Here is a 23,913-nt window from a genome sequence, read left to right as displayed (position 1 = left end):
TGGTTCAGTGTCATGTTCCCCACAGTAGATGCTTAATAAGCTGTCCTTGAGCAGAGGAGAGCTATCAGGGTATTGTCAGCTTCCTTGGGAGACATCTAGAGATTAAAACATAAAACCCCTGAAAACAAGGGTCTGAAGTATACTACACACCGACTCTGAAGGCTACTGGGTAATAGTGTGTTGCTTTGGTTGGATTTAATGGGACAAGGGAGTGGCTGGCCTGAAGATCCTTGGCATAGGTGACAGGAATATAGGGTCCCTGTGCTCTCAAAACCAGGCCGTTCTGAAGACCCCGACTCTCCTTCCCCAGGCATCCAGAGAGCTTTGCCTTCCCTTGTACCTTTGAGGCAACTGTAAGGATGAGTTCTCTGCCATCAAATCTTCATTTACTTGTCTTTCTCCTGCTCTCATGATCCTGTCTTCAGAATGGAAATATTGCTAGAGTCCACTGCTTTGCTCTGAAGTTTGAACTTGCTGTTAAGACTCCTGCCACTGTAACAAGACCCAAGAGAAAGGAACTATGAGGAGGAAATGCTTATTTGTGCTCATAATTTTGGAGGTTAAGCCCTGATCAGTTGGCTCACTGCCTTGGGTCTATAACAAGACCACATGTTCATAGCAGGAGGGCACAATGGAGTCACACTTCTGACACTGTAAGCAGAAGAAGAGATGAGAATCCCAAAATATCCTTTGAGGTCACACCACTGATTACCTACAAGCTTGCTTAAGGCCGTAATCTTCACAGGTTCTGTGATCTCCCAAGAGTACCATCTTGAGGGCCCAGCTTTTATAAGAGACCTTTGGGAAACATTTCAAATTCAAACTTCAGAAACTGTGGAGAGATTTTCACACCTCATAGAATCATAAACTGGGGTAGGGAATAATGCCCAATTATGCATCTCTAACTGCTTTATTTCTGCTTTTTGTCTTTTGTGACAAATTAATATATTTTCTAAAGAAGCTTTGTAGTTTTGAGCCTTACATATAAAGAACTTGGAGGTGCTCCTGAGAAGTCAACCAATTTGAAAACTCAATGACTTCTCTTGAGTCTGAGGTCCCAGAGAAAGATGCTACCTCCAAAGTTGGAGAGAGCCAGACAGATCGGAGAATGGCTATTGTCACAGGAGCCCTGTGGGACAAGAGCTGGGAGGAGACAGGCCCAGCCTGGGACTGGCCATGGTGGAAGCTTGCAGTCAACTGTGGCTGGGAAGAAGTGTGAGCACCCAGCAACCGGAGCTTTATGCTTTTGGGGTGTCTCTCCAGAGCCAATACTGCAGAATAATCTTCCTTGAGTTTCTGGCAGAGGAAGGGAAAATAAGCACCGTGAGATATGCCAGAACAGTCTATTTCATTCTGTTCTTACTAACAAGATCCACCCAGTAGAAGAATTTCTCAACCTAGTCTAACCTGCAAGGTTCCACCTGTGAGAACCCAGCTGAGCCACAGTCAGGCTCCTCTGGGCTCCCCCAGCATCCAGCTCTGGCCACCCAGGCCCACTACACTGAGCGTGCTTCTCCTCCTCTCCACAGCGCATCCCTGAAGGCTGCAGGTCCTCTTACCCAGCTCCTTGCCCCAGCCACCACAAGGAAATTACAAGGCCCAGTAAGGAGCAAATGCATACTTTGAGCAGCGTGAGCTGGGACCAAATGCAGACAACAAGGCAGACCTTTAAGACAAGGGGAACTGCCATGGCCTAAGAGATCCTGTCACCTCCAAAGCTCTTGTGTTGGAAACTCAGTCCTCAACATAAGAGCATTTGGAGGTGGATCTGAATGAGATGATGTCGTGAGTGGATTAATGGTGCTATAAAAAGAGCTTGAAGGAGAGGGTTCCTCTTCTCACCCCCTGTCGTTCGAGGACACACAGAAAGGCCTTCACCAGCCTTCAGAACTATGGAAATAAATCCCCTTCCTTCTAATTACTCATCCTGTCACCCTGTTATAGCAACACAGGTCAGCTAAGACACTGAGCAGACAAACAACTCTAGTGGATAAAGAAGAGGGTGTATGAGGACAGATGAGAAATGTAAGCAGAAAGAAAAACTCAAAAAGGAACAAAACACAGATCCCAGAGATCCAAGAGAAACATGTTTTCATTGTATGTACCAGACTGAGGAAAAGACTCTCGGAGAAAGGAGATACAAACTGCCCAAACTGAATCACATGGAAAAAAGAAAAAACAAACAAACAAACAAACAGAAACTGTAACAGCTTGGGCAAGAATCACAACCCTTAGGAGACAGAGGTAGGTGGTACTCTATGAGTTCCAGGACAGCCAGCACACAGTGAGATCACGCCTGCAAAACTAACAAACAAAGAAGTAAATAAATATTACAGAGACTATTAAGAACATAGAGACATGCTTAGGTTGAATGAACAAAACAACTTGGATTTACGGATTTTAAAGAAGGAAGAACACTGAGGAGGAAGTGAGGATGACACGGCTGGTCTAAGATGATAGATGACACTGTTCAAACAGTGACATCATGCGTGGGTTAACTGGGCAGGAGAGATGCCTTGAGTTGCAATGAGGACTGAGGGAGAAGTGGCTCCTGGAGGAGACAGAGGAGGGCGGTCAAAGTCAGACACCTATGCCCAGGCGATGGAGAGTACTGAGGTGCCTGGTCTTCAGAGCGAGTTACAGGACAGCCAGGATCACACACACACACATACACACACACACACACACACACTCACACACACACAAACCCTGTCTCACAAAACAAACCAAAATGAACTGTCTTGTCACATCATGATGCATTTTGTAAAGAATTGTATTTTATGTAAAGAAATGAGAATATCAATTACTCCTTGAAATTCCTTTCCACGAGTCTTCCCAAAATATATGGCTTTGCAAGACATTATCATGTCTCAGTAAGTAAAATATAACTCAGAATAATTCCCACAAGGGCTGGGTAGGAATTGGAGCTTTTTCTTCCATTAAGCATTATGTAAAGTAGCTACATTTCTCGGGGACTGTGTGCCTAAAAAGGATTACTTTTACTCCTTTGGTTCTCTCTTTCTCTAAGTGCATAGTTGAATTTAAAGAGCAGGCCCTGCAGCCCCACCAACCTGACACCAAGTGGCGAATTCTGAGCTGAGGTGGAATGGCTGAAGCGGGATCTAGGTGTCCAGATGTCACGGTGCAACTTTGATGACCAGTCTTTGTTGAACCTAGAAAACTGCCCCAAATTTTCCTGGGTGACCCGTGGCCTGCACAGCACCTTCTCAACAGTGTGCATACCTGAAAAGAGATAGGAAATCTAAAAAGCATTAAGGATGAATGAGCAAAACTGAGATTCTGAAACAATGTGTTTTTCTATTTAACTACAAATAATTTATGATAGCCTCTATGTTTTCAAATCATTAACCAATGCAGTTGATATAAGAACTCCATGAAAATTTAGATAATCTCCTTGAAAAATAATCACCTAGAGAATTATAGTGTAGTCCACAATTTCACTAATAGCTATTTTATCCCAGGAAAATAAACTTATATTCACATAAAAACTGAAACATGACTGGGTACAACAGCTTTATCTATCACAGTCAAAGCCCAGAAATAACTATGAAGTCACAACCATAAGGGGTTAAACTGTAGATGTGGGGCTGTGGGGAGGGGGAGAAGGAGGCAGAGGCATGGCCACAAAGGGGCGAGATGAGGTCTTTGTGGTGATGGAAATGTTCCTATTTAGATTTTTCAACATCAATATCTAGGCTGTGACATTAAATACACAGCAAAATAAATATAACTTCTGGGAAAAACTGTGGAAAGGGTTCAAGGACATTTCTATTATTTTGTACAACTTTCTTTGAATGTATAATTATTTCAAAATGTGAAGTTTAATTAAAGAAAATTAAGAAGAGGGCCCAGGTATGGTGACACAGACTTTAATTCTAGCACTTAAGAGCCAAAGGCAGGCAGATGTCTAGGTTTGAGGCCAGACTATTCTACATAGAAAGTTCCAGAACAGCCAGGACTATACAGAAAAGCAAAACAAAAACAATAGCAAAAACAACCCACATATACACGGAGAGAGGGAGACAGAGAAGAGGGGAGGAGGGAGAGGGGAGAGGGAAGGGGAGGGAGAAAATAAGAGGGAGGAAGGGAGGGAAAGAACAAAAAACCCAAGAAGGGAAACATTCTAGTTACTGGTTTTGCTTTGCTATACTGAAATCTAAGCTTCAGAAATGACCCCAGGGTTTGGAGTCTTTGTAACAACTATGGAGGTGGATGAAGTACAAACTGGGCCAGGGAGACAAAACCCAAAGCAATTTCTGCACTGGTTCCTCGTCTATGAGCATCTCTAGATAGACACACCTTCCAGTTCCTGCCACCACATTAGAGGCACCCTCTGCAGACTAATCCTTCCCTTTTTAATGGATGCTACAAAGACTCCTATGATGACAATTCCCAGCTGGCAAGGAAATACATTATAGCTACTCAAAGGGAGAAGGGATACCAACCTTCTTTACACAAATCTGATGTTCCCCCACACGGTGAAGGCTCTGCCAGGAGAGGAGGTGATTTTCTTCCAGAATCTGACCTGCACTGATAGATTTGTTCAGGAAGAAATCTTCTATTGGGAGGCTGTAATATAGAGAATCAAAGAGAATATGTGGATGCCTGTCATTTTTTTCTCCTATAACTATAATAGAGACAGGTTAGAAAGTGAATTTAGGCCTACCTAATGGTATCTGATTACTACAGGAATCATGAAAGCAAAAGAATTTTTAGAATTCTTTTTAATCATCAATATTCAATCAAATAAAGACATTTTATTTTAGAAAAAAGAATTAACACATAAAATTTATTTCACTTTACTATTCTTTGATTAAAGCAGCAAATATTTAACTGCATTGTAATATTAAGCATTTTCAATAAAGCTAGCGACATAGAAGCACCTCATGTTTGTGGTAACTGTGGACTGGCACTGGGAGAATACTGTAATTCATAGACAGCTACCTCCAGACCAGCATCACCTGAGCAAGTGCCCATGACCTCCGTGTCCTTTGCATCTAGACAGAAACAGATCTCAGGAAACCTGGGAACTGTAGCTGAGTCTAAAAATAGTAATTATTTGTCATGATCATTGTCAGTCCTTAATATCTTGTACATTACTGGATGCAACTTCACTTGGCCATGTTGCTTCATGTGTGAGAGAAGACACATTACTAATGAAGTGTGGACACCAAGGGAACACGCTACCTGTGAAAGCATTTTAATAACTTGGTCATGGGGTGAAGTGTTCCCTCTAACTGCTTCCTTAAGATGTTTCAGTAACAAAAATATGCAGGGTGAATGCAATGCAGCCTTTGCAAACACCAAGGCTACAGGCTGAATAAGGGACTGAACCTCCCCTAGAAGGGGTGGTATAGTTCCACAAGTGGTGAAGGTCATATGGAAAATAGAATTATATGCTCTATATATGCTATAATTTGTTCCTATATTCAATTATCATGGAAGGTCAGGTGAAACACAGTAAAGTGAATTATGGAAAAAAATCAAGTAGATTGGTATGAACCATGTCAGAGTAAACTGTCTTAATAGATAACAAATAAAATTTTTGAAGGTAGCGGTCTTTCTTCATTTATAACTTTCAACTAGTTCTATGTAATCACATGAATAATTTTAAAACTAAACTGTTTTCTGCAAATAGTTTTTCACTAAAGGAGAACTGAGACAGGGTTTTTTTTTTTTTTTAAGGAATGAAAAGAGATAGAGATAAGTCTAATATTCAAGGGAAGAATTTTCTCCAAAAAGCCTTGACTTTAACTACTTAAATTAAGGCTACATGATTCTACATGTACTGTAAAATGAAGAGCTACAAATGAAGAGAAGGGATGCTAGGCACCACTGATGCTTACCCCAGATAAACTAAACAAAAACACAGATGGTTTTGCTTAACACAGATTGCTCTGATGAAAGATACTTTACTTAAAAATCTATGGAAGGAGAACTGTATTTGTTTTCCCTTAAAAGATATAATTCTGTGGTTATTAGACTTACTTAAAAACTATCAGTGCAATGTAACTGGCTGAAGATTCTAGGCTACTGGTTCTGGTGGCACTTTCCTCCCATTTCTTTATTTTAAATTCCCTGTGGTGAGGAGGTGATGGTGTGGAGGTGAACCCTTAGAGGCAGGGCTACGTATCGACACCCTTTGGCAAACCCACTTCATGCAGAATACAACAAAGAGAAGAGACAGGCCACCCATGCCACACCTTCCGCAGTTCTTAGGGAACAGTGAAACAATGGTTCTCTGTTCTCAAGCTCCTTGTTTTCACCATTTAGATATTAGTTGCATTTTCAGGTTTTTTCCCCACATTTCCAGGGTCATGTCATCAGGGGGCAAGCACAGTCGGCAGACTTCCCTTAAATCAACTCGGTTTTTAATTTCTAAAAGGATTTTACATATTGATTTTATGACTCAGTTGTCATAAATCGAGTTAGGTTCCCATGAAATATCATTGTGTTATTGTTTTTGAATATGTCTTTTCCTGGTAAACGTCACTAGCCTGACTCACCACGCTTTCTCCTTACCAGTGAGACATGGGATACAAGTCGGACCAGAATCTTTATACACTCCATGTATAAATACCCAAGTCTATTTCTTGTTCAAAAGACTTTATGTATTGAGATCTTAGTCCATAAAAAGTCGAGGATTACATGAAAGAAGGGAACAAAATCCGATGAAAATCTGCAGTGATGTCTAAAACCCAGTACTCGGGATTAATCTTCACTTGCAGAGAAAGGGATCTGGTGTCAAGGCAGAGGTGGCCCTGACATACATAAAACACTGCACATTAACAACAGCCACGTGACACGTCTCAATAGAACCCAGTATCATCTATCGATGGCGTTGTGTGTATCTTCGTTTTAATGTAGAAACTGTAAAAATATTAGGCCAGTTCAAGATAACATCACACAAACCTAGTAAATCTATGACTAAAATGAACACTCAAAATAAGACATGAGGAGACCCTTAAAACCAAGGGCCCAGCATTGAGACTCCAGACCTCACAAGTGACCCCATCATTCCTGGTGGGGTGCTTATAAAAACTGCATTTCCCTAGCTAGCTGTGAGGAATGAAAAGCTTCTTACAAGCAGCTAAAAAGAAAGTCTTTACCATGCCCCTTGAAAAAGCTCATTTTCACATTACTCAAGCTTCATTATGCTAAATCAATATTCGTTTAGTCACTGGGGTTATTGACATATTTTAAAATAAAAGTATACCCTTCAGCTACTGCACTCATTACAGGTAATTTGTCTTGTCAGAGAGCAGGGAATATTATCTTAGTCTTTCAGAGGCTGACAGCCCATGGAAATACCTCCCTATGGTTACAACTGTAAATAATTTTAAGGTAAAATATTGAAAAATCAATGACTGTTTCCTGCAATCTGTCACAAACAAATCAATCATAATCTGTACTGCCATCAAGTATGATTTGAAGGAGATGGGAGCAGATGTAATTCTTGGCTGGAGTCTCTCATTTCAAAATCACTTCACATAATGGTCTCATCATTTAAAGACTTAACAGTCAGTGCAACTGCCACTGTAACATCCAGTTGGACAAAACCACAAGGTGGGGGAGGAGAAAATGCCATCAGTATTATGTTAACAAACATTTAATTTAAATGGTTGGTGCATTAGTAAATTTCCGCTGTGAACAGTTTTACTTGCCCCTTTCATAGCTTGAAATTAATCAAGGCTGCTTTTCCATGTCCTGATGGGTAGGGAGTTAGCCTACGACTCCAAGTGTACTCTAAAACACTTGTGCCTTTTATTTAAAAAAATTACAGAGAATAAAATTTGGAATTAACAAGACACGTGGGTTCCAGAATATTTTAAAATTCTATCCCTACAACAATGACAAAAAATAGTGTCATACAAATCAAGATCATACTCGTATGATCTGAAAAAAGATAAGCTGAAAGGTCTCAGATACCCAAATGTTGAATTATACATTTTTGTTCTATTAATAAACATAGTCAACTTTGTAATGTTGTAATGTTCTAAATGTCCAGTAAGACCTTGTCAGCTGTAAAACACTCTGTATCTAGACACAAGCTGCACTGTCAAATACTGTATTAAAAGCAGGAGTAATAACCCGACCATGCCAGGTGTGAGGTTGGTCATGGTCACAATACTGATTCCTTGTGCCAATGTAAACTGCCTTCCAGATAAGTGCTCTGCTATGGGCATTTTCTGACTACATTGTAATGGTTTCCCAGCTGCTGACACCCTGTGAATAGACATGGAGAAAAGAATTTAAAACTAATATTCCTCCCTCTGTTCCAGGACTCCCTCCAACATCACTGGACTTACAGACTACCCACCGTCTTTTCTGAAGGTTTGTGATTATAAATGTGCTCTTGTACCTTTAACAGAAGAAATCAATTTGAGCTACCACATTCTTACCATTTTCCTAATTATATAATTAGACACCATGAAGCCCTTTTCTGTTTTATTAATGTTCCTTACTAGATATAGGTCAGGGGGTAAAAATTTGTAATGACAGGGAAAATGTTGCTTTTCTTAAAAAGAAAAGCAAACAGATATAAATATTATTAAACTATTGAGGTCTGTGTCAACATTCCCAGACAAAGTAATTGATCTTGTAAATGGACTGATTTATAACTGAACTTTCTTGGTCAACATGGTAGCACACGGCCAGAAGACAGGCCTCTCCTGAAGACGCTCCTGAAGGAGCACAATGGTGTTTTTCAGGAATCTTAGATTTCAATGCCAGAAGTAGGTTTCAAGACAAAAATGCACATGGGTAAATTATCAGAGATGCCATCCAGAATATAGCAGAGCCTTTTCTTCTGTGTGAGCCCCAGCAACAGCTGCAGAGAACACAGTAGCTAACCTAGTACGGTGGGAAGGGAGAAGATGGGCCTGGCAGGGCCAACAGAGCTCAGGCTGAAACCAGGCAAAGAAACCATGGCCAGCTTGCCCCAGGCAGGCTGTTGCTGGGGTCTCTGTATCCCAGGGCCAAGCCCTGGGCGGGGCGGGGTGGGGCTGCTGGTGGTCAGCCAGCCTGGAGAATCCATCCCTAGGTTAATGCAACAAAGGAAGAGGAGGTGAGTGAGGACAGGGGAGAGCAGGCTGGGTGCATGTCAGTCTGAAACTGAAATGGCATCTGCTCGAGCCGTGCAGGACGCCATCACAGATCTAATTCGCAGAAAGAAGCTATTTTAAGGGCGCTGAGTAGGCCGAAATGCTATTTCTCAGCTCTCTAAACACAGCCCGTGGCTCTGGGAGAAGCAGGCTCACAGAGTGAGCAGGAAAAAAAAAAAAAAAACAAAAACAAAAAACAAAAAACAAAACAAAAAACCAAAAACCAAAAACCAAAAAAAACCCCAGGATGGTTCCCATGGCTCAAAATTAAAGAAACTCATCTACTGGACAGAGTTCTCATGTATGATAAGGTTCAGGATTACAGAGGAAAGTGCTCTTGACAAGAGATAATATTACCTGGCTGTCTTCTGACTCACAGCCTTCCACCAGGCAGTCAGGGGCTCCATGACGAACTGTGATTCTTAAAGAGAAAACGGCCACAGTTAGCTTCATCTCTCGCTCTCACCACTTCCTTCCTTCATGGAATTACAACTTAATTACTGATACCTCAATTGATTTTATTCCTGGATGATGCATTTCTTAAAAGGCATACTCCTTGGCTATTTCCACTAGAGAACATTTAATACAACCTTCTCATTTCATCAGCCATAACCTATTACTACAGAAATGATAGCTCTTGATATGTTCAACAGTGCCCCCACCCCACATCTACTTCATATAAGAGGAAGAGTCAGAAGCATTTGAATACCTTTAATAAAATCTGAATCTTAATTGTAAATCCAGCTCACAATAGAGGTGAAACTTGACAAACCCGAATGTTTAGATATTTCTTATTTATAATATATGTGTGTGTATATCTATATGCATATATATCTGTATCTATGTATAATCCCAATAATTATCCTTAGGAGAAAAAAAGAAAACCAAACTTCAGTCCTCTTATGCTTAAATTCAACAACTCTATCATGATTTAAAAGCAAATCAGACCCTGAGCTTTGGTAAACAATGAGGTGCCTGATTTCTGCCTGCCTAACATTTTCCTTACGTGTGTTGTGCTTCTAGCTTGCTAAGATGCTTCAGCCCAGAGTTCTAATCAGTACCAGGAACACAAGTCTATTATTTACAAACAAATAGCATTTCACACTACAGCCTAGACCACACGAATGCCTATAACAACAATTTACAGAAAAGAATTTGTTCTGGCAAAGGCTAGACTAACTAGGCTGCCTTCAGTAAAATTAGCTTGTTATTTGGGATGGGTGGGTGGATCAGCTACCAACTTTATTGCTAATAAATGTTGCAATTCACTAAGGGTCGTTGCTCTATCCCTTAGAAAGCACAAATATTCTGCAAAGTAATTCTTTCTCAATCACCAGTACCCAAAAGTCCTAATTTGAATAACAATGACAAGCTTCGCATATACCTGTATACTTTCAATCATTAAGAGCTTGATACTTATGGTTGGTGCTAAAGTTATTCTTAAAAGAACTAGATCATAAAAAATAATTTCAAAATGTGATTTGTTTTAAACTATTATTTCCTTTAAACAGCAATTTAATTTCTATTAAATATCACAAACTTGGTCTTGATTTTAATTGTAAAACCCGGTTTATAAATCTCACTATCCAATGATATCATTCAAATAAATTATTCAATGCAATCCCAAGACAAATGATAAATTATTCAGTTATTCACAAATTGACAATTTTTAAATTTACTGAATTCCTATTTAGTGCACTAATAGCATAATCAAAGCCCTCCCTCAGGTGGCACTGCCCCCTGCCCATGCCTCACCCCTCTTCCTGATCTGCACTGTGGGAAAGCTGCCTTGGTACTGTTCGGAAGCTTCACACACAGGTGCACCCAGAACATTCAGATAAGTCCTGGGAAGTGCAAGAAAAAAATCTCAGTCCATATGGGAAACAACCCCAGAGTTTGGAAGTAAACTTAGCTGAAATACCTAAATATGTTATAGAAACGTTGTAGTTATCACCTGTACAGGAAATCGAAATGATTCTGTATAAGAGAACCTAGAATACTAGCAATACTTTGGGGATATTAGGTATGAATGTCTAATGTAATTTTCTTCAAGGTATCACTCCATATTACGGTAAATAAACAAATAGGAGCTGTATCAAGGTACGGAATATCATTAGCCAGAGAAAAGGCTAGAAAAATGGATTACGCAAATGACAGCTGCAGGAGAAAATGATATTCTCCCTCTTGAACAAATGTTAAGTGCATCCTCACTAATAAAGACTTACACCCAAACTGTATTACCATATACTGGGTTTCAATTTTGAATCATCTAAGTTGATTTGCAAGCTAAATTGTTGCGGAGATATACTAGAGCTATGAAACAGCCAATTTATACAGAAATAAGTCGTCAGTATTGCACTTCAGAGGAGAGCTGGGGAAGCAAACTACTCATTATTGAACAAGGAAAAAAATCACCACTAGATTTTACATGTTCATAGAGATGTGTCAGCCACTGTTCTGTTCAGAAAAACTATTCTCCACCAAAACGATGCTAAAACCAGAAGCTAATGCAGTGTAGAAACTGAAGAGAAATAAATAATGACAGACATACTACCTCTCAAAGCAGGTGAAGCTATTCAGAATTAAAACATTATTCCAATTATGACACTGTGCTCATAATCTACTTTAAACAACACAGTCAATTCACAAAGGATTACAGCATTTCATTCATTTCCAGTTCATCAACTTAAAGAACATTATCATTTTTCTTAAGATATACAGAACATACAAACATTCATAATTGTACTATTAATTAAAATGGAAGAATTCATTTGTATTAATAGTCTATCTCTTTAAACACAATATATCTAATTTAAAAATAACCCTTGCACAATAACATAAAAGATGGGGACTGTAGCTGCCAGAGAAAACATTTTGATGGGGGGAGGTAGGGGGAATAAATAAAGCAATTATCTCAAAATGAACGCTCTTGTTTCAGTTTCAGCAGGCAAGGCTAAGTAAGTCTTCCTTTGATTTTAGCTCCCCGTGTAATTCTAACCAGCTAATTATCCTTGAAGTCCAGAATCAGCCGTGACTCTCCACCTGGCCTTTCCCATCAGATGCCCAGGGTCCCTCCACTTTCATTTCCTCTTTCTACCCTGGGGTTTAATGGTAAAGGAAAGCACGGACACATCTTACACAAATGCTGATTGACAGCCAGCTTCCAGGAAATGTCGAGCTACAGAGAGGAGGGAAAATTTTAATGTAGCACTTATGTTAAACGGTCCGAAGTGCAGGGCAAGCCAAGGGTAAGTGGCCACCAGCGTCCCCCTTTGTTGTTGTTTTCACACCAACCAAGTGGAGGACGGTGATATTATTTTAATGAGTGCCCAGGTTATAGCCTGGGTACTAAATACAGTATCATCGTTTGCCTACCAGTTAAAATCTACAATACAGTATTCTGGAAGGAGTGAAAGTTTTCCTCATTTCTACAAACAAAAAGGCAGCATTCCATAAACACTGTAGCTATGCAGTTGATAATATGAAAAGAGAATTATTTTGCATCACCAAAGGCTCTGGGGAAGACTGTTCCCTTCCTCAGACCTTCTGAGGGATACATTTCTCATCTATTTACCTTTTCAGTATTTCTCTGTTTCTTGCACACTAGACACGTCTTCCTCAACAGATTGATTCTGACCATTAATGACTGTCTGCCTAACAATACAGCCCTCTATTTTATGCTTTTCTTTAGAAATTGAGAGCCATTATTCCACAAAGACAGAGCACAAAGAAAGCCGACACAGAGTATTGCCAAAAAGCCACAAGTAGTATCAGAACATGCCAGAACACTTAACATTAAACCATCATTCCTCTCTAAAACTTCTGTTGCCAAACTGCTCACAAAATCTGGAAGCTCAAAGACAGGCTTCAAGAGCAATTAAAGTCTCCAAAAGCAAAACTGTACAAAATTATGCCCTCTTCTTGTGTCGCCATTTATAGACAACATTTTCTCTGGATCTTAATTAAGATAACGATGCACACCTGTGTCAACATTCTCCAGCAAGACAGCCTTATCAATCATAATCCTTTAAGTACACTCGAAAACAGCAAAGCGACAGGACAGAAGCAATCTGTTGCCTCTCCCGATGCTGGTGTTGTGTCTCTGCCACAAGAACGATGAGATCTTTAAAATCCAGCAGATCTACTTTTGTAAGTCTTTAAAGTTTTAACTGTAAACAGCTATTACACTAAATAAACAGGCGTCACCTCCTTTGCACTTGATAGAAACAATGACAGCCCTACTTGTCCAGAACTTGAAGAGCGAGTCCATGCCAGATCCTGGCAACACAATCGTGGGTCTTATTTTAAAGCTCTATGTTTTAAGAGCTAGGCATAACTGGATCCGTGCAGACACGACAAACCAATAAACCCTTGGCAAGTTTTTAAAATGCAGCTTAACAAGCCTATATTAAAAACAATCAGAGTAACCTATCCCTAGTTCGACATGTTTAGAAATATACAAATGCAGTAGTAAGGGGAAATAAAAGTCTTGGTTACTTGGCATGGGGGAATAGAGGTCCTACCTCTGCTGGTGTATAAAAGAGCTTCAGCGACAAGAGCCCCAGAACTACAGCTAATAAGTGAACAATTTCCCAAATTGAACAGAAAGGAAAAATGTGTGTGTGTGTGTGTGGTGGGGGGTCGATTCTCCCCTAGTATCAAGATAAAAAGTTAAAACCTTGTGTTTGCCAGCAAGAATGTGTTTACCAAGCAAAAATATAAAAGCTTTCTTGTAAACAGTGAGAAAAAACGCCAGATACTATCTGAATTCCGTCTGCCTGCTAATGACCAGCTTTAGCCTTTCCTCACTTATTAACACGATTCTGTATCAGAAGCAGGCGGCCGAGGCCAGCAGAGCAGCAGAGCCATCAGTGTGCAAATAAAGCAGAAAATAGAGACATCCTTAAGAAATGAGCCTTAAATTTGATATAGAGCAGAGGTGACAACCACGGAAACAAAACCATAAATGCTAAATGTTTCAATATCTTGCAGGATTCTTTCTAGTCCTTCACACCAAAAAGAAGAGAGGAGAAAAATATAGAGTGGGGAACAAGATGGGGAGGGGGAGACAGAGACAGCCAAGTTGCCCAAGTGGCAGGATTATGTAATGAGGATGTCTGCGTGACAGACTTGGGCTCTCGGTGACACAAACCTCCTTGGCTCGCTTTCAGAAGTCTTCGTCCTGGACCAGAGCCGAGACACTGAAGCCGGGGACACTCGTGGGCCAAGGAGACACGCCCACGCGCGCCTGCCTGCACGCAGACCGCGGGGCCGAGCTGCGTCCACGCCATCGGCTTGGTGCGCGGCTCTGCGCGGGTCGCGGACGCTCCCTCGTGGCAGGTCGCGCCGACCGTTAGCCCGGCTGAGCGGGCGGAGCCGAGGGGCGGTGCGGCCGCGGGAGGCGGGGACCCGCGCGTCGGGGCGGGGACGCTCCCTGTAGAACCCCGGCCTACCCTGAAACCGGAATGGTCAGCCCGAGAGGCAGCCCCAGGCCGCCGCACGCTCCCCGTGGCTCCGGTTCCGCGTGCCGCTCAGTCTAGCCCACAGCCGCCCGCTTCAGCGGCCGACCGCTTCTGGTCTCCATGACAATACGCAGCCAAAGACCCTCCCAGCCACGCCCCTTCGGCACTGAAACTCCGAGGGAAGCGGACTACGTCATCCAGAGGTGGGGCTAGTGGAGGCCAACGCCCAATCAGAGGCGAAGCTGCGTAGGGGAAGGGCGGGGTGAGCCTAGAGGTTCTTGGAGAATGTAGTCCGCGGGGGTCCAACCCCTTGGGGGCGGAACCTGTATCCAGAGTGCTAAGTGAGGGGCAGTCTGCGCGCGTGCGTGAAGGCGCGCTGCGGTGCGGGTCCCTGTGCGGTCCGAGTGGGGTTAGTGTGTACCACGGCCCTAGCTAAGCAAACTGCTAGCGGGCCAGTGAGAATCATTACAGGAAACTTTGTGTAGAGTTACGCTCCGGCCTGCGCGTGGCTGGGTTGTGAAAGGCCACAAAATGCTTTATGTGTGCACTCTGCCGCCGGCGGTCCTGGTTCACCAGCGCCCCTGTCTGTCCCATAGCTTCAGTGCGTCTGTAATTTGCGGCGGGAGGTGGAGATCAGGGGCGAGGGTCTGTTTTGCTTTCTCACTGTGTGGCCGTGGGGGGTTTCGGGGGTGGTTCCGAGAACTCTGCCTGTGACTCTTTGGTGTGTGTTTGCCAGGCCAGCGCCTCGCTGAACAAACAGCGGTTGGGTTGGACACTGTTCTGCCCAGTGTTTGCAGTGGAACTGGGGCAGGGGCGAGCGAGGGGGAAGGCGACTTAGTGGAACAAAAGGGACCGAGATCCCACACCCTGACGAGGACCCACAGACCTGATGGGGCGAGCTGCCCCTAGTTAGCCATAAGAAGCAGGCGACGCTACTTGGGATAGCAAGGAGGCCGGGGGCGTCTGGGGGGATCTACTTGGGTAGAACAGCTTCTCTGTCGGGCACTTCTTGCCCACTGCCTTCCTCGCTCCAGAGAAAAGCCACACCCCCAGACAGAGACCCCAGAGTCTCCTCTCTCGCCTCCTCTGGCCGTCTGGCAGAGGCTGGTGGAAGGAAGGCCCAGCAAGGGCCCTCCAGCTTGGGCCTGGCTCTTGCCCACCTACTGCAGCGCCTGGCGCAGAAAGGCGGTCATCTCGGCCTCGCTGTGCCCTGAGCGCCGGCATCCGTCGACTCTCCCTGGGATCTGAATTCCAGGTCTCCAGCTCAACCTAGAAACCTCCGGCAGGAGGGAGAAGCCACCGTGGAGCGTGGAGGAAGAAGAACCACCTCCCAGCCCAGCTTTTGGGAGAACAAGACGTCCGCCAACTTCGCTGTTCGCACTGGTGAGGAGGGCGCAGAGCGTTCTCGGGAGCGCAGCCCCCTGCATCTTTCCCTTTGTGTTGCCGAGCGGCCCGAGCCACGACTAAGGCCAGTTGTGCGTCGAGATTGCCGCTCCGCCCAGAGTTAGCAAGACGAGAGGAAAGTTGGAAGCGATCGGCGCGCTTGGGATGTGATTGTCATCCTGGGGCCGGCGCTGGAGAGTCTGAGAAAGAGAGAAGGAGAGGAAGAGTCGGGGAGGGAGGAGGGGGAGGCCGGGCAGAGGAGGAGAGGGGGGTGGCGGAGGAGAGGCGGGCGCTAGGGAGGGGCGAGGGGAGCGCCAGTGAGCGGGAGAGGAGCCGGGGAGGAACAGGGAGAGGGCGAGACTCGCCTGGCGGCCGGGTTGGCTGCCGCCGGCCAGAGGCTCCTGCCAGTCCCCCCACCGACTACACCCCGGGAAGGAGGAGCTTCGCGCGCGCACAAGGCGTCAGAATCCTCAATTTCCAACTTAGCATCTTGGCAGGACCTTTGCAAAGCCAAAAGCAGAGCCCCCCGGTGCAAAGAGCGAGGGAGGGGGGGTGGGGGGAGAGAAAGCCTAGCCCGGGCAAGCGGGGCGCGCAGAGGAGCGGGCGCGGCGGTCGCAGCCGGAGGCGCGCGGGAAGCCAACCAGGAGGCGCCGCGGGCCGGAGCCCGGGAGCCGGGGCTCGAAGAGCTGCGGCCCGGGGCAGCCAGAGGCCAGGTGCCCGCTCGCTCGCCCTCGCAGGGCGCCGCCCGGCTCGTCGGCCGCCGCGGCGCGGCGCGCCCCATGCCCGTGTGTGGCCATGTCCTACCCGCAGGGCTACTTGTACCAGCCGTCCGCCTCGCTGGCGCTCTACTCGTGCCCCGCATACAGCACCAGCGTCATTTCGGGGCCCCGCACGGATGAGCTCGGCCGCTCTTCTTCGGGCTCCGCATTCTCGCCCTACGCTGGCTCCACTGCCTTCACGGCTCCCTCTCCGGGCTACAACTCGCACCTCCAGTACGGCGCCGACCCCGCGGCTGCGGCCGCCGCCGCCTTCTCGTACGTGGTGAGTGTGAGCTGGGTCCGAGGCGGGCGGGCGGGCGAGCGGGCGAGCGGGCAGCCGAGGCCAGGCCTGCAGAGCCCGGCTGCGGTAGACACGGGCCTAGGCGCCACCTTACTCGCCCGCCAAGCTTCGCGGCCCTTGCAGAGTTGAGCAATTGTCTTGTTCGGCTTCACTCGAGCCGCGGGCTCCGGAGTGGCTCTGGCGAAAGCCGCGTCTTGCTAGGATCGCCGAGGTGAAGGGAAGGGTTTGGGGCGCGGGGGAGGCCGGATTGGTCTTTACTATAAAGAACAGCATTTGACCCAAAGCTCTGAGACAACCTGCAAATTTCTTCTTTTTCCTCTTTCTTTCTTTTGGTTTTGCCATTTTGGAAAAGTAGTTCAAAAGAAGCAGACCTGAATTCTGAACAGTAGTAGCATGCTAAATCTATGTAAATGTGTTTGGCCTCGCCTTTAATTAATCCCCCAAAATGTTGCAAATCCGTAATCCTATCTTCGCAATCCGATTTGGAAGTATTAAATTTCTGAACCGTCCAGCGAGGTGCGGTGGATCCGGGTTTTTACGGCAGGGTGTGCTTTCTGGAAAAGCGCAACGGCTTCGGTTAGGGATAGCATTTTAAGACCGTCGGAGTGCAGGCTAAGGCTCAGCTTGTCCACAGCGTTTCTTTGAAGATTAAAGAAAGCCTTTACTTCCCTTGTTGTATCCCTTGCGCCCAACATGCGGCCGCTCTGGAGCAGAGCTCTGAGTCGCTTCTGAGGCTGCTCAGGCCTCTAAGAGAACCGTGGGCCCTTCCGCAGAGGCCAGATCTGAGACCTGGGCACCGAGGTCCCCCAGCAGATGGTGGCCTCCAAGGTGGTGTGCCAAGCCCTGAACAGCCTCAGGGACCCTGAAGGGCCAGATTAAAAAACTGGAGGGCCCTGTTGCCTTCTGAGGAGGGGGAAGGTGGTCACTCTTCTGTTTAAACCAGGCAGCTCTGCCTGCTTCAGGGGAAGCTGGAGTGCGGGCCGCGCTGGCACGCAGAACCAGGGACAGAGAGAAAGTGGGTTTCAGCCTTTTGGGTGGCTATGTAGCCCACACCCTTACTCACCTCATTTCTGCCTGTTCCCCACAGGGCTCTCCCTACGACCACACTCCCGGTATGGCGGGTTCCTTGGGATATCACCCTTACGCCGCACCTCTGGGCTCCTATCCTTACGGGGACCCCGCGTACCGGAAGAACGCCACTCGGGACGCTACAGCCACCCTCAAGGCGTGGCTCAACGAGCACCGCAAGAACCCCTACCCCACCAAGGGCGAGAAGATCATGCTGGCCATCATCACCAAGATGACCCTCACCCAGGTGTCCACCTGGTTCGCCAACGCGCGCCGGCGTCTCAAGAAGGAGAACAAGATGACGTGGACGCCAAGGAACCGCAGCGAGGACGAGGAGGAGGAGGAGAACATTGATCTGGAGAAGAACGACGAGGATGAGCCACAGAAGCCCGAGGACAAGGGCGACCTCGAGGGCCCCGAAGCAGGTTGGTGGATGCGGGAAAGGGTGTGTTGAGCGGGACTCGAAAGGCAAAGGGGGCCTGGAGGGGGCGCGCACGGGTCCCTGCCTCTGCTGGCAGGAACCCGGGCCGGGCCGCGTGGCCTCCACGCCTCTGACAGCCTGGGTTTCGTCCTCAGGAGGAGCAGAGCAGAAGGCGACTGCGGGCTGCGAACGGCTGCAGGGGCCGCTCAGCCCCGCGGGCAAAGAGACGGAAGGCAGCCTCAGCGACTCGGATTTTAAGGAGTCGCCCTCCGAAGGCCGCCACGATGAGCTGCCCAGGCCCCCGCGCGCGGGCGAGCCTTCCCCAGCTGGGCCCGCAACCGCGCGTCTGGCGGAGGACGCGGGTCCTCACTACCCCGCGGGTGCGCCGGCTCCCGGCCCGCACCCGTCCGCGGGAGAGCTGCCCCCAGGCTCGGGCGGATCCTCGGTCATCCACTCGCCACCGCCACCTCCCCCACCGCCTCCGGCCGTGCTAGCCAAGCCCAAACTGTGGTCTCTGGCAGAGATAGCAACATCCTCGGACAAGGTCAAGGACGGGGGCGGAGGGAGCGAGGGCTCTCCGTGCCCACCATGCCCTGGGCCCATGGGCGGGCAAACCCTTGGAGGCAGCCGCGCGTCTCCTGCCCCGGCGCCCGCACGCTCACCCTCGGCGCAGTGTCCCTTTCCGGGCGGGACCGTACTGTCCCGGCCTCTCTATTACACGGCGCCATTCTATCCGGGCTACACGAACTATGGCTCCTTCGGACATCTTCACGGCCACCCGGGGCCAGGGCCAGGCCCTACAGCGGGTCCTGGCTCTCATTTCAATGGATTAAACCAGACGGTGTTGAATCGTGCGGACGTTTTGGCTAAAGACCCGAAAATGTTGCGGAGCCAGTCTCAGCTAGACCTGTGCAAAGACTCCCCCTATGAATTGAAGAAAGGTATGTCCGACATTTAACTCTGGTATGGTATCTCCGGACTTTCCTAATTTATTAAAACCATGGCCTTGGCAGTTATTTTTCCATCACCAAGAAAGAGAATGAGAAAAATAATAATAAACTACCCCTTATTCAGAAGTTTATAGTTTATGGGGATGGATGGCATAAAAATGTATACATCTCCACACTCGAAAAAAAAAATGTTTTAGCCAACTGAAAAGAAAAAAAAAACTTAAGAGGATTTGTATTAAATCTTATTCTGTATATTTAATGTAGCATTTTTGTATTTAAATTGATAATTCAGTATCTTTGAAGTAAATTATGAAATCAAGACACCTGTACAGGCATTTAATGTTTTTTGTAATATAAATATATACATTTGTGTTCCCCCAAACTGTTTCATAGTTTAAAAATACAAGTTTAATTTAATTTTTTACACCTATTGATTTTTTCTGGGTATGAGCTAAAGTATTATTACAGAAAGGAAACAGGTTATACGCTTAGATTTAAAAAGTAAGAGAAACTGCAGTGGTCTTTGTAAAATGCAAAATATTTAATTAAAGGAGATTTTAACATAACTAGAGCCATTCATTACTTCTCAGAAACCTCAATAAATTGTCAATTGCCTTGGTCAAAAGGTGCCACTGTAACTTTTTTCAAAGTGGGAATGAAAGGTGGAGTCACGGACAGTGTGTTGGGGCAGGGGACAGGACGGTAATTTGATCACAAACCCGGAAGGAGCGGCCCAGTCTGGGACCGAGGATTTGGATCATCCTTTCCGTGTGCTTGAGGGGGCGATTGGACCCTGGAGGAACAAGAAGAGACCCAAGTGTGTGACCCAAGTGTGTTCCAGAAGGGAAAGAAAGATGACAAACCAAGGCAGAGTCGCGCACCACCCAAGAGCCATCGCTTAACCTAATTACTTCCAATCAGTGTCGTGTTTTATGCAAAGCAATCAGCTGGTGAACTTTGCTAATGAGTTCGATTTTATGCCGGATTTAGCCCTTATTACTATTTCAAAGGTGCTGTTAGCTAATGCGGGCAAGGAGCGTTAGGGGATGCCAAGTGGGAAGGCTTCCCCAAGGCAGCATCTCCTCTACCCCTTCAAAAGTGGGCATTGATCTCTTCTTTGGATTTGATTAAATCAGTGACTGTTCTATCTGCGACCGTGAGGGTGGCCTGCGGCCTTGTGGATGGAGGCGCAGCCTCCTAGCAGGGACCGCAAACCCGCAACGCGACGGTTCCCCCCTTTCACAGGTAGGTGTCACACTTGTCCTGAATTTCGAGCCTGTATTTTTTTTTTTCCAGAGTCGGAGATCTGAGAGTGGGCAGAAGGGGGTGGGAGGTGGAGGGAGCATCCTAGTCGCTAGGGGCAGTGAAAGGAGTCCCCAGTGGGAGTCGGAGGCCCCTCCCCCATGGGCCCCGTTTTGGATAAGTGGCTTCAAAAGCTCCAGGCCATTTGCGTAGATAAAGAGGCCATTGTGGACTTGATGAGGCTTGTCGTCGCTTTAGCGCTTTTCCCAGCTTCGATTGCTACAAAAGTGTTTTTGAGGGTTTATTTTTTTTTTTCTTTCTCGTTTTAGTCCGCTTTATTTCAGCTCAGTGCAAACGTGAGATACATCTCGGTACTAAATGACCAAGGGACAGTACCCAGCGCCAGCGCCACCACCCACCAACCCCTAGGTTCAGGCTTAGTTACCCCGTTGGCATCTCCATTTTGCACCTGAGATACGGAGTCGCCGTCCCTTTTACTTCATGGGAAATTTTCCCTGGTAATGGAGGGGGGGGGGGTGCGGTACAGAAAAACAATTACAGCGAGGGGAATTGATTTGACTGACTGTATGTAGGGACAGAACTGTTTGCACACAATGGTAGCATAATTAGGCCAAAGCAGAATGTACATATTTGCATTTCTCTTCCTTACTTTTGCCCTACTCGGGTTTTAAGCACACCCCAAACACACACCGCGCCTGTTGCTTTTAAACCTGCAACAGGATTCATTTCGCTTATTCGAATTGAAACGCGTTTAAAAGCTGTGTTAGCCAGAGGCTTTAAGGGTTTTTTTTTTTTTTTTTGGTTTTGTTTGTTTGTTTGTTTGTTGTTTTTAAATCTGAGTTTAACTTAGAAAATTCTCACAGGGAAAATGGTTCTAAAGCTGGTAGTGTGAACGATTAAATATACATGAAACGATCGTATTTTATTTTGTCTCTTTAATTATAAATGATTTTTAAAAAACAATTGCATTCCAGAGATGACTTGCCCTGCCCCCCTTTCCCCTTCGCGCCCCCTCTCCCCAGCCTAGTTCACAATCGGCTCCCCACCCCCCCACCCCCCACCCCTCGTGTTTACGCAGCCCCAGGAGCCATCTTCTTTTCTGAAAAGTTTGAAGAATAAGCAGTCCGTTTTTCTTAAGGGAAAGTTTAGAGACCACATCAACGCGGCGGGGTTTTGGAAGCACTGGTCCTAACTCTGCCCAACGATTTTTAAAAAGAAAATTACAGGCCTCCTTGTGTTCCTGGGGAATATGCAAATGACGTGGCGCTGCATGCCCCGGGTCTGCGGCAGAGGGCTGGGGCTACAGCCGCATGCCCTCCGGGCTGCCTGGGAACGCGAGCAGCGCCCGCCGCAGAGTGCGCGCCCTTTCTCCGCATGCAGGGGCTGCAGGCTCCGGGCTAGGCAATGCTAGCCCAGGGCCTGGACAGCTGTTCTCCTGAGTCTCTGTCCCCTGCGTGCATCTCTCCTGAGCCTGGCATCTGAAGTCCGCGGTTTTCTTTGCGTATCTCAACTACTGCGCACACTCCCACAGAAGTCCGAGGTTTTCTTTCTTGCAGAACTAGCTTTCGGTGGCCAGTGGTTTTTCTGGTTGCTAGAGATTTTCTAATTTGGAGGTAGCCTGCTGGACAGGTCCGAGCTTGGGACGTGTAGAAAATAACACCTATGTTTAATCCCAGAAGTAGTTGTGTCCCATGTCCCCGAAGAACCTCCATTTTGATTCTCGTCTGGGGCAGTTTAGGGGACGATGTATCTTGGATGCACGAGGTGCTTCTTGTCATTGATGGGGTCGGGGGGATTTTGTTCGAAGACTTGGATCTGGGAAGGAAAGACGCGCGAGAGACAGAGCCTAAAATATCTCTAAACTACCTCGAAGCTGAGTTGTACTGGTGTCAACCACCTGCGCCCAGCTAGTCCAGTTTTGGGGAGACCCCTCCCCCCTTCAGAAACCCTACGTTGGCACTTGAGGACTAAAAGGAGCCGAATCCCAGCGGGTCCTAGAACTTCTCCTTGTGGGTCTCTATGGTCTGTCTCCTGAGGCTGAGTTCCATCCCTTAACCCCTTGTGCCGGCCAAATCAGTTTAAGGGATTTATTTAGTAGTCAAAGAAGAAATAGCCCGGTGGTATCTCGAGGCATGCCAGGGCCTTGAGAGGTGGCAAGGGGGGCGCTGCTCCCAGATGTCGGATACTAGGACCTAGAAAAAGTGGTTTTCCAGCTCGAGTGAAGAGCCTCTGCGAGGACTGCTACCCTGTAAACACCTTCGGAGCATTCATTGCCCTTTTCTACCCAAATCTTGGGGCTCAAAAGATTGGGGTGGTCCTGCGTGTAGTTTGGGTCCAAACCAGGTCTCCCACCTCACCTATCCTCCCCCAACCCCGCGCGCAAGTAGCAGGTAACCTGGAGAAAGCTAGGAGCAGGTAACTTCAAAGCACCCAAAGTGAAAGGAACAGAATTGAACTTCCAAGAGGAGCCCCGGGGCCTGCAGGTTAGGAAGGGCGCCGCCTACTGGTCCCCGGAGCCAAGGGGTTCGCAGCAAGAAGGAGCCGAGCCAAAGCGTCCCAGGCCCTCCTTCACCACCCGGCCACGGCTCTGCACTTCAGCAGGGTGACCGACCTCAAGCTCCTTCCACTAGCCATGCTGCCTAAGCTCTGGACTCCGCGACCTAGTTAGCACCGGGAAATTGGGTACAGGCCTTGACTAAATTAGCTTTAACTCTAGTCCCAGCTAGCTCACTCGCTGTTTCAAAAGTCAGGCAGCAGACAATTGAGAAGTGTGGGCAACCAAGAAGCCTTCAGGTTCGGGGCTTGAGTAGCCTGCAGAAGGTGGGCTTCGCGCAAGTGGTCCGATTCGTTTCAGGGGGTACCCCATGTCTGCTTCCTTGTGCGATCGCGTGCCAGGAATCCCACAACGTCCTGTTTAATGTGTGGTTTGTCATTCGGGAGGAGCCTACCAGGCCACTAACACCGGTTTGGCCCCGTGTGGACATTACAAAATAAGGGAATGCGAATTTCCCTTTGCCTTTACTTCTGACTCTCTGGTTTCAACAGTACCTTTAATGGCAAAGCTTGCCGAGCTCCCGCAGCTAGCGCAGTAAGGCGCAGAAGTGCTAAGGGGTGGACAAGGAGGAGGCAGGGCGTGCCCTCGGACTGCCTCAGAGCCTCTCTTGCCTCTCAGCCATCGAAGG

General features: G+C 46.8%; 2 protein-coding genes across 3 annotated transcripts; one reads left to right on the top strand and one right to left on the bottom strand.

The window, feature by feature from the left end:
* Positions 1 to 2,831: 2,831 nt before the first annotated feature.
* Positions 2,832 to 14,709, bottom strand: LOC127671576 (uncharacterized). The gene is made up of 5 exons (XM_052166428.1): positions 14,671 to 14,709; positions 14,278 to 14,579; positions 9,483 to 9,546; positions 4,467 to 4,590; positions 2,832 to 3,243 (listed from the first exon to the last, which is right to left on the bottom strand). The coding sequence occupies exons 1-5, from the start codon at positions 14,707 to 14,709 to the stop codon at positions 2,984 to 2,986; spliced, it is 789 nt and encodes a 262-aa protein (XP_052022388.1). The 3' UTR covers positions 2,832 to 2,983.
* A 2,056-nt stretch (positions 14,710 to 16,765) lies between these two features.
* Irx5 (iroquois homeobox 5) lies at positions 16,766 to 19,476 on the top strand. 2 transcript variants are annotated; one of them, XM_052167133.1, is made up of 3 exons: positions 16,766 to 17,011; positions 18,117 to 18,522; positions 18,677 to 19,476. In XM_052167133.1, the coding sequence occupies exons 1-3, from the start codon at positions 16,766 to 16,768 to the stop codon at positions 19,474 to 19,476; spliced, it is 1,452 nt and encodes a 483-aa protein (XP_052023093.1). The 2 variants fall into 2 exon arrangements, with proteins under 2 accessions (XP_052023093.1, XP_052023092.1); XM_052167132.1 differs by having other exon boundaries at positions 18,674 to 19,476.
* The last annotated feature ends 4,437 nt before the right edge of the window (positions 19,477 to 23,913 follow it).

The sequence above is a fragment of the Apodemus sylvaticus genome, chromosome 21 (assembly GCF_947179515.1).
Source record: "Apodemus sylvaticus chromosome 21, mApoSyl1.1, whole genome shotgun sequence".
Taxonomy (NCBI): domain Eukaryota; kingdom Metazoa; phylum Chordata; class Mammalia; order Rodentia; family Muridae; genus Apodemus; species Apodemus sylvaticus.
Note: the sequence above shows the minus strand (reverse complement) of the source record. Positions and strands in the feature narration are given on the sequence as shown.

Coding starts and splice junctions, on each gene's coding strand:
- LOC127671576 (XM_052166428.1), bottom strand. CDS start 14,709: ATGGAGACCAGAAGCGGTCGGCCGCTGAAGCGGGCGGCT. Junction 9,547..14,277: donor TCTGAAAGCGAGCCAAGGAG/GTTTGTGTCACC, acceptor TTTCTCTTTAAG/AATCACAGTTCGTCATGGAG. Junction 4,591..9,482: donor GTGAGTCAGAAGACAGCCAG/GTAATATTATCT, acceptor TCTATATTACAG/CCTCCCAATAGAAGATTTCT.
- Irx5 (XM_052167132.1), top strand. CDS start 16,766: ATGTCCTACCCGCAGGGCTACTTGTACCAGCCGTCCGCCTCGCTGGCG. Junction 17,012..18,116: donor CCGCCGCCTTCTCGTACGTG/GTGAGTGTGAGC, acceptor TGTTCCCCACAG/GGCTCTCCCTACGACCACAC. Junction 18,523..18,673: donor CCTCGAGGGCCCCGAAGCAG/GTTGGTGGATGC, acceptor TTTCGTCCTCAG/GAGGAGCAGAGCAGAAGGCG.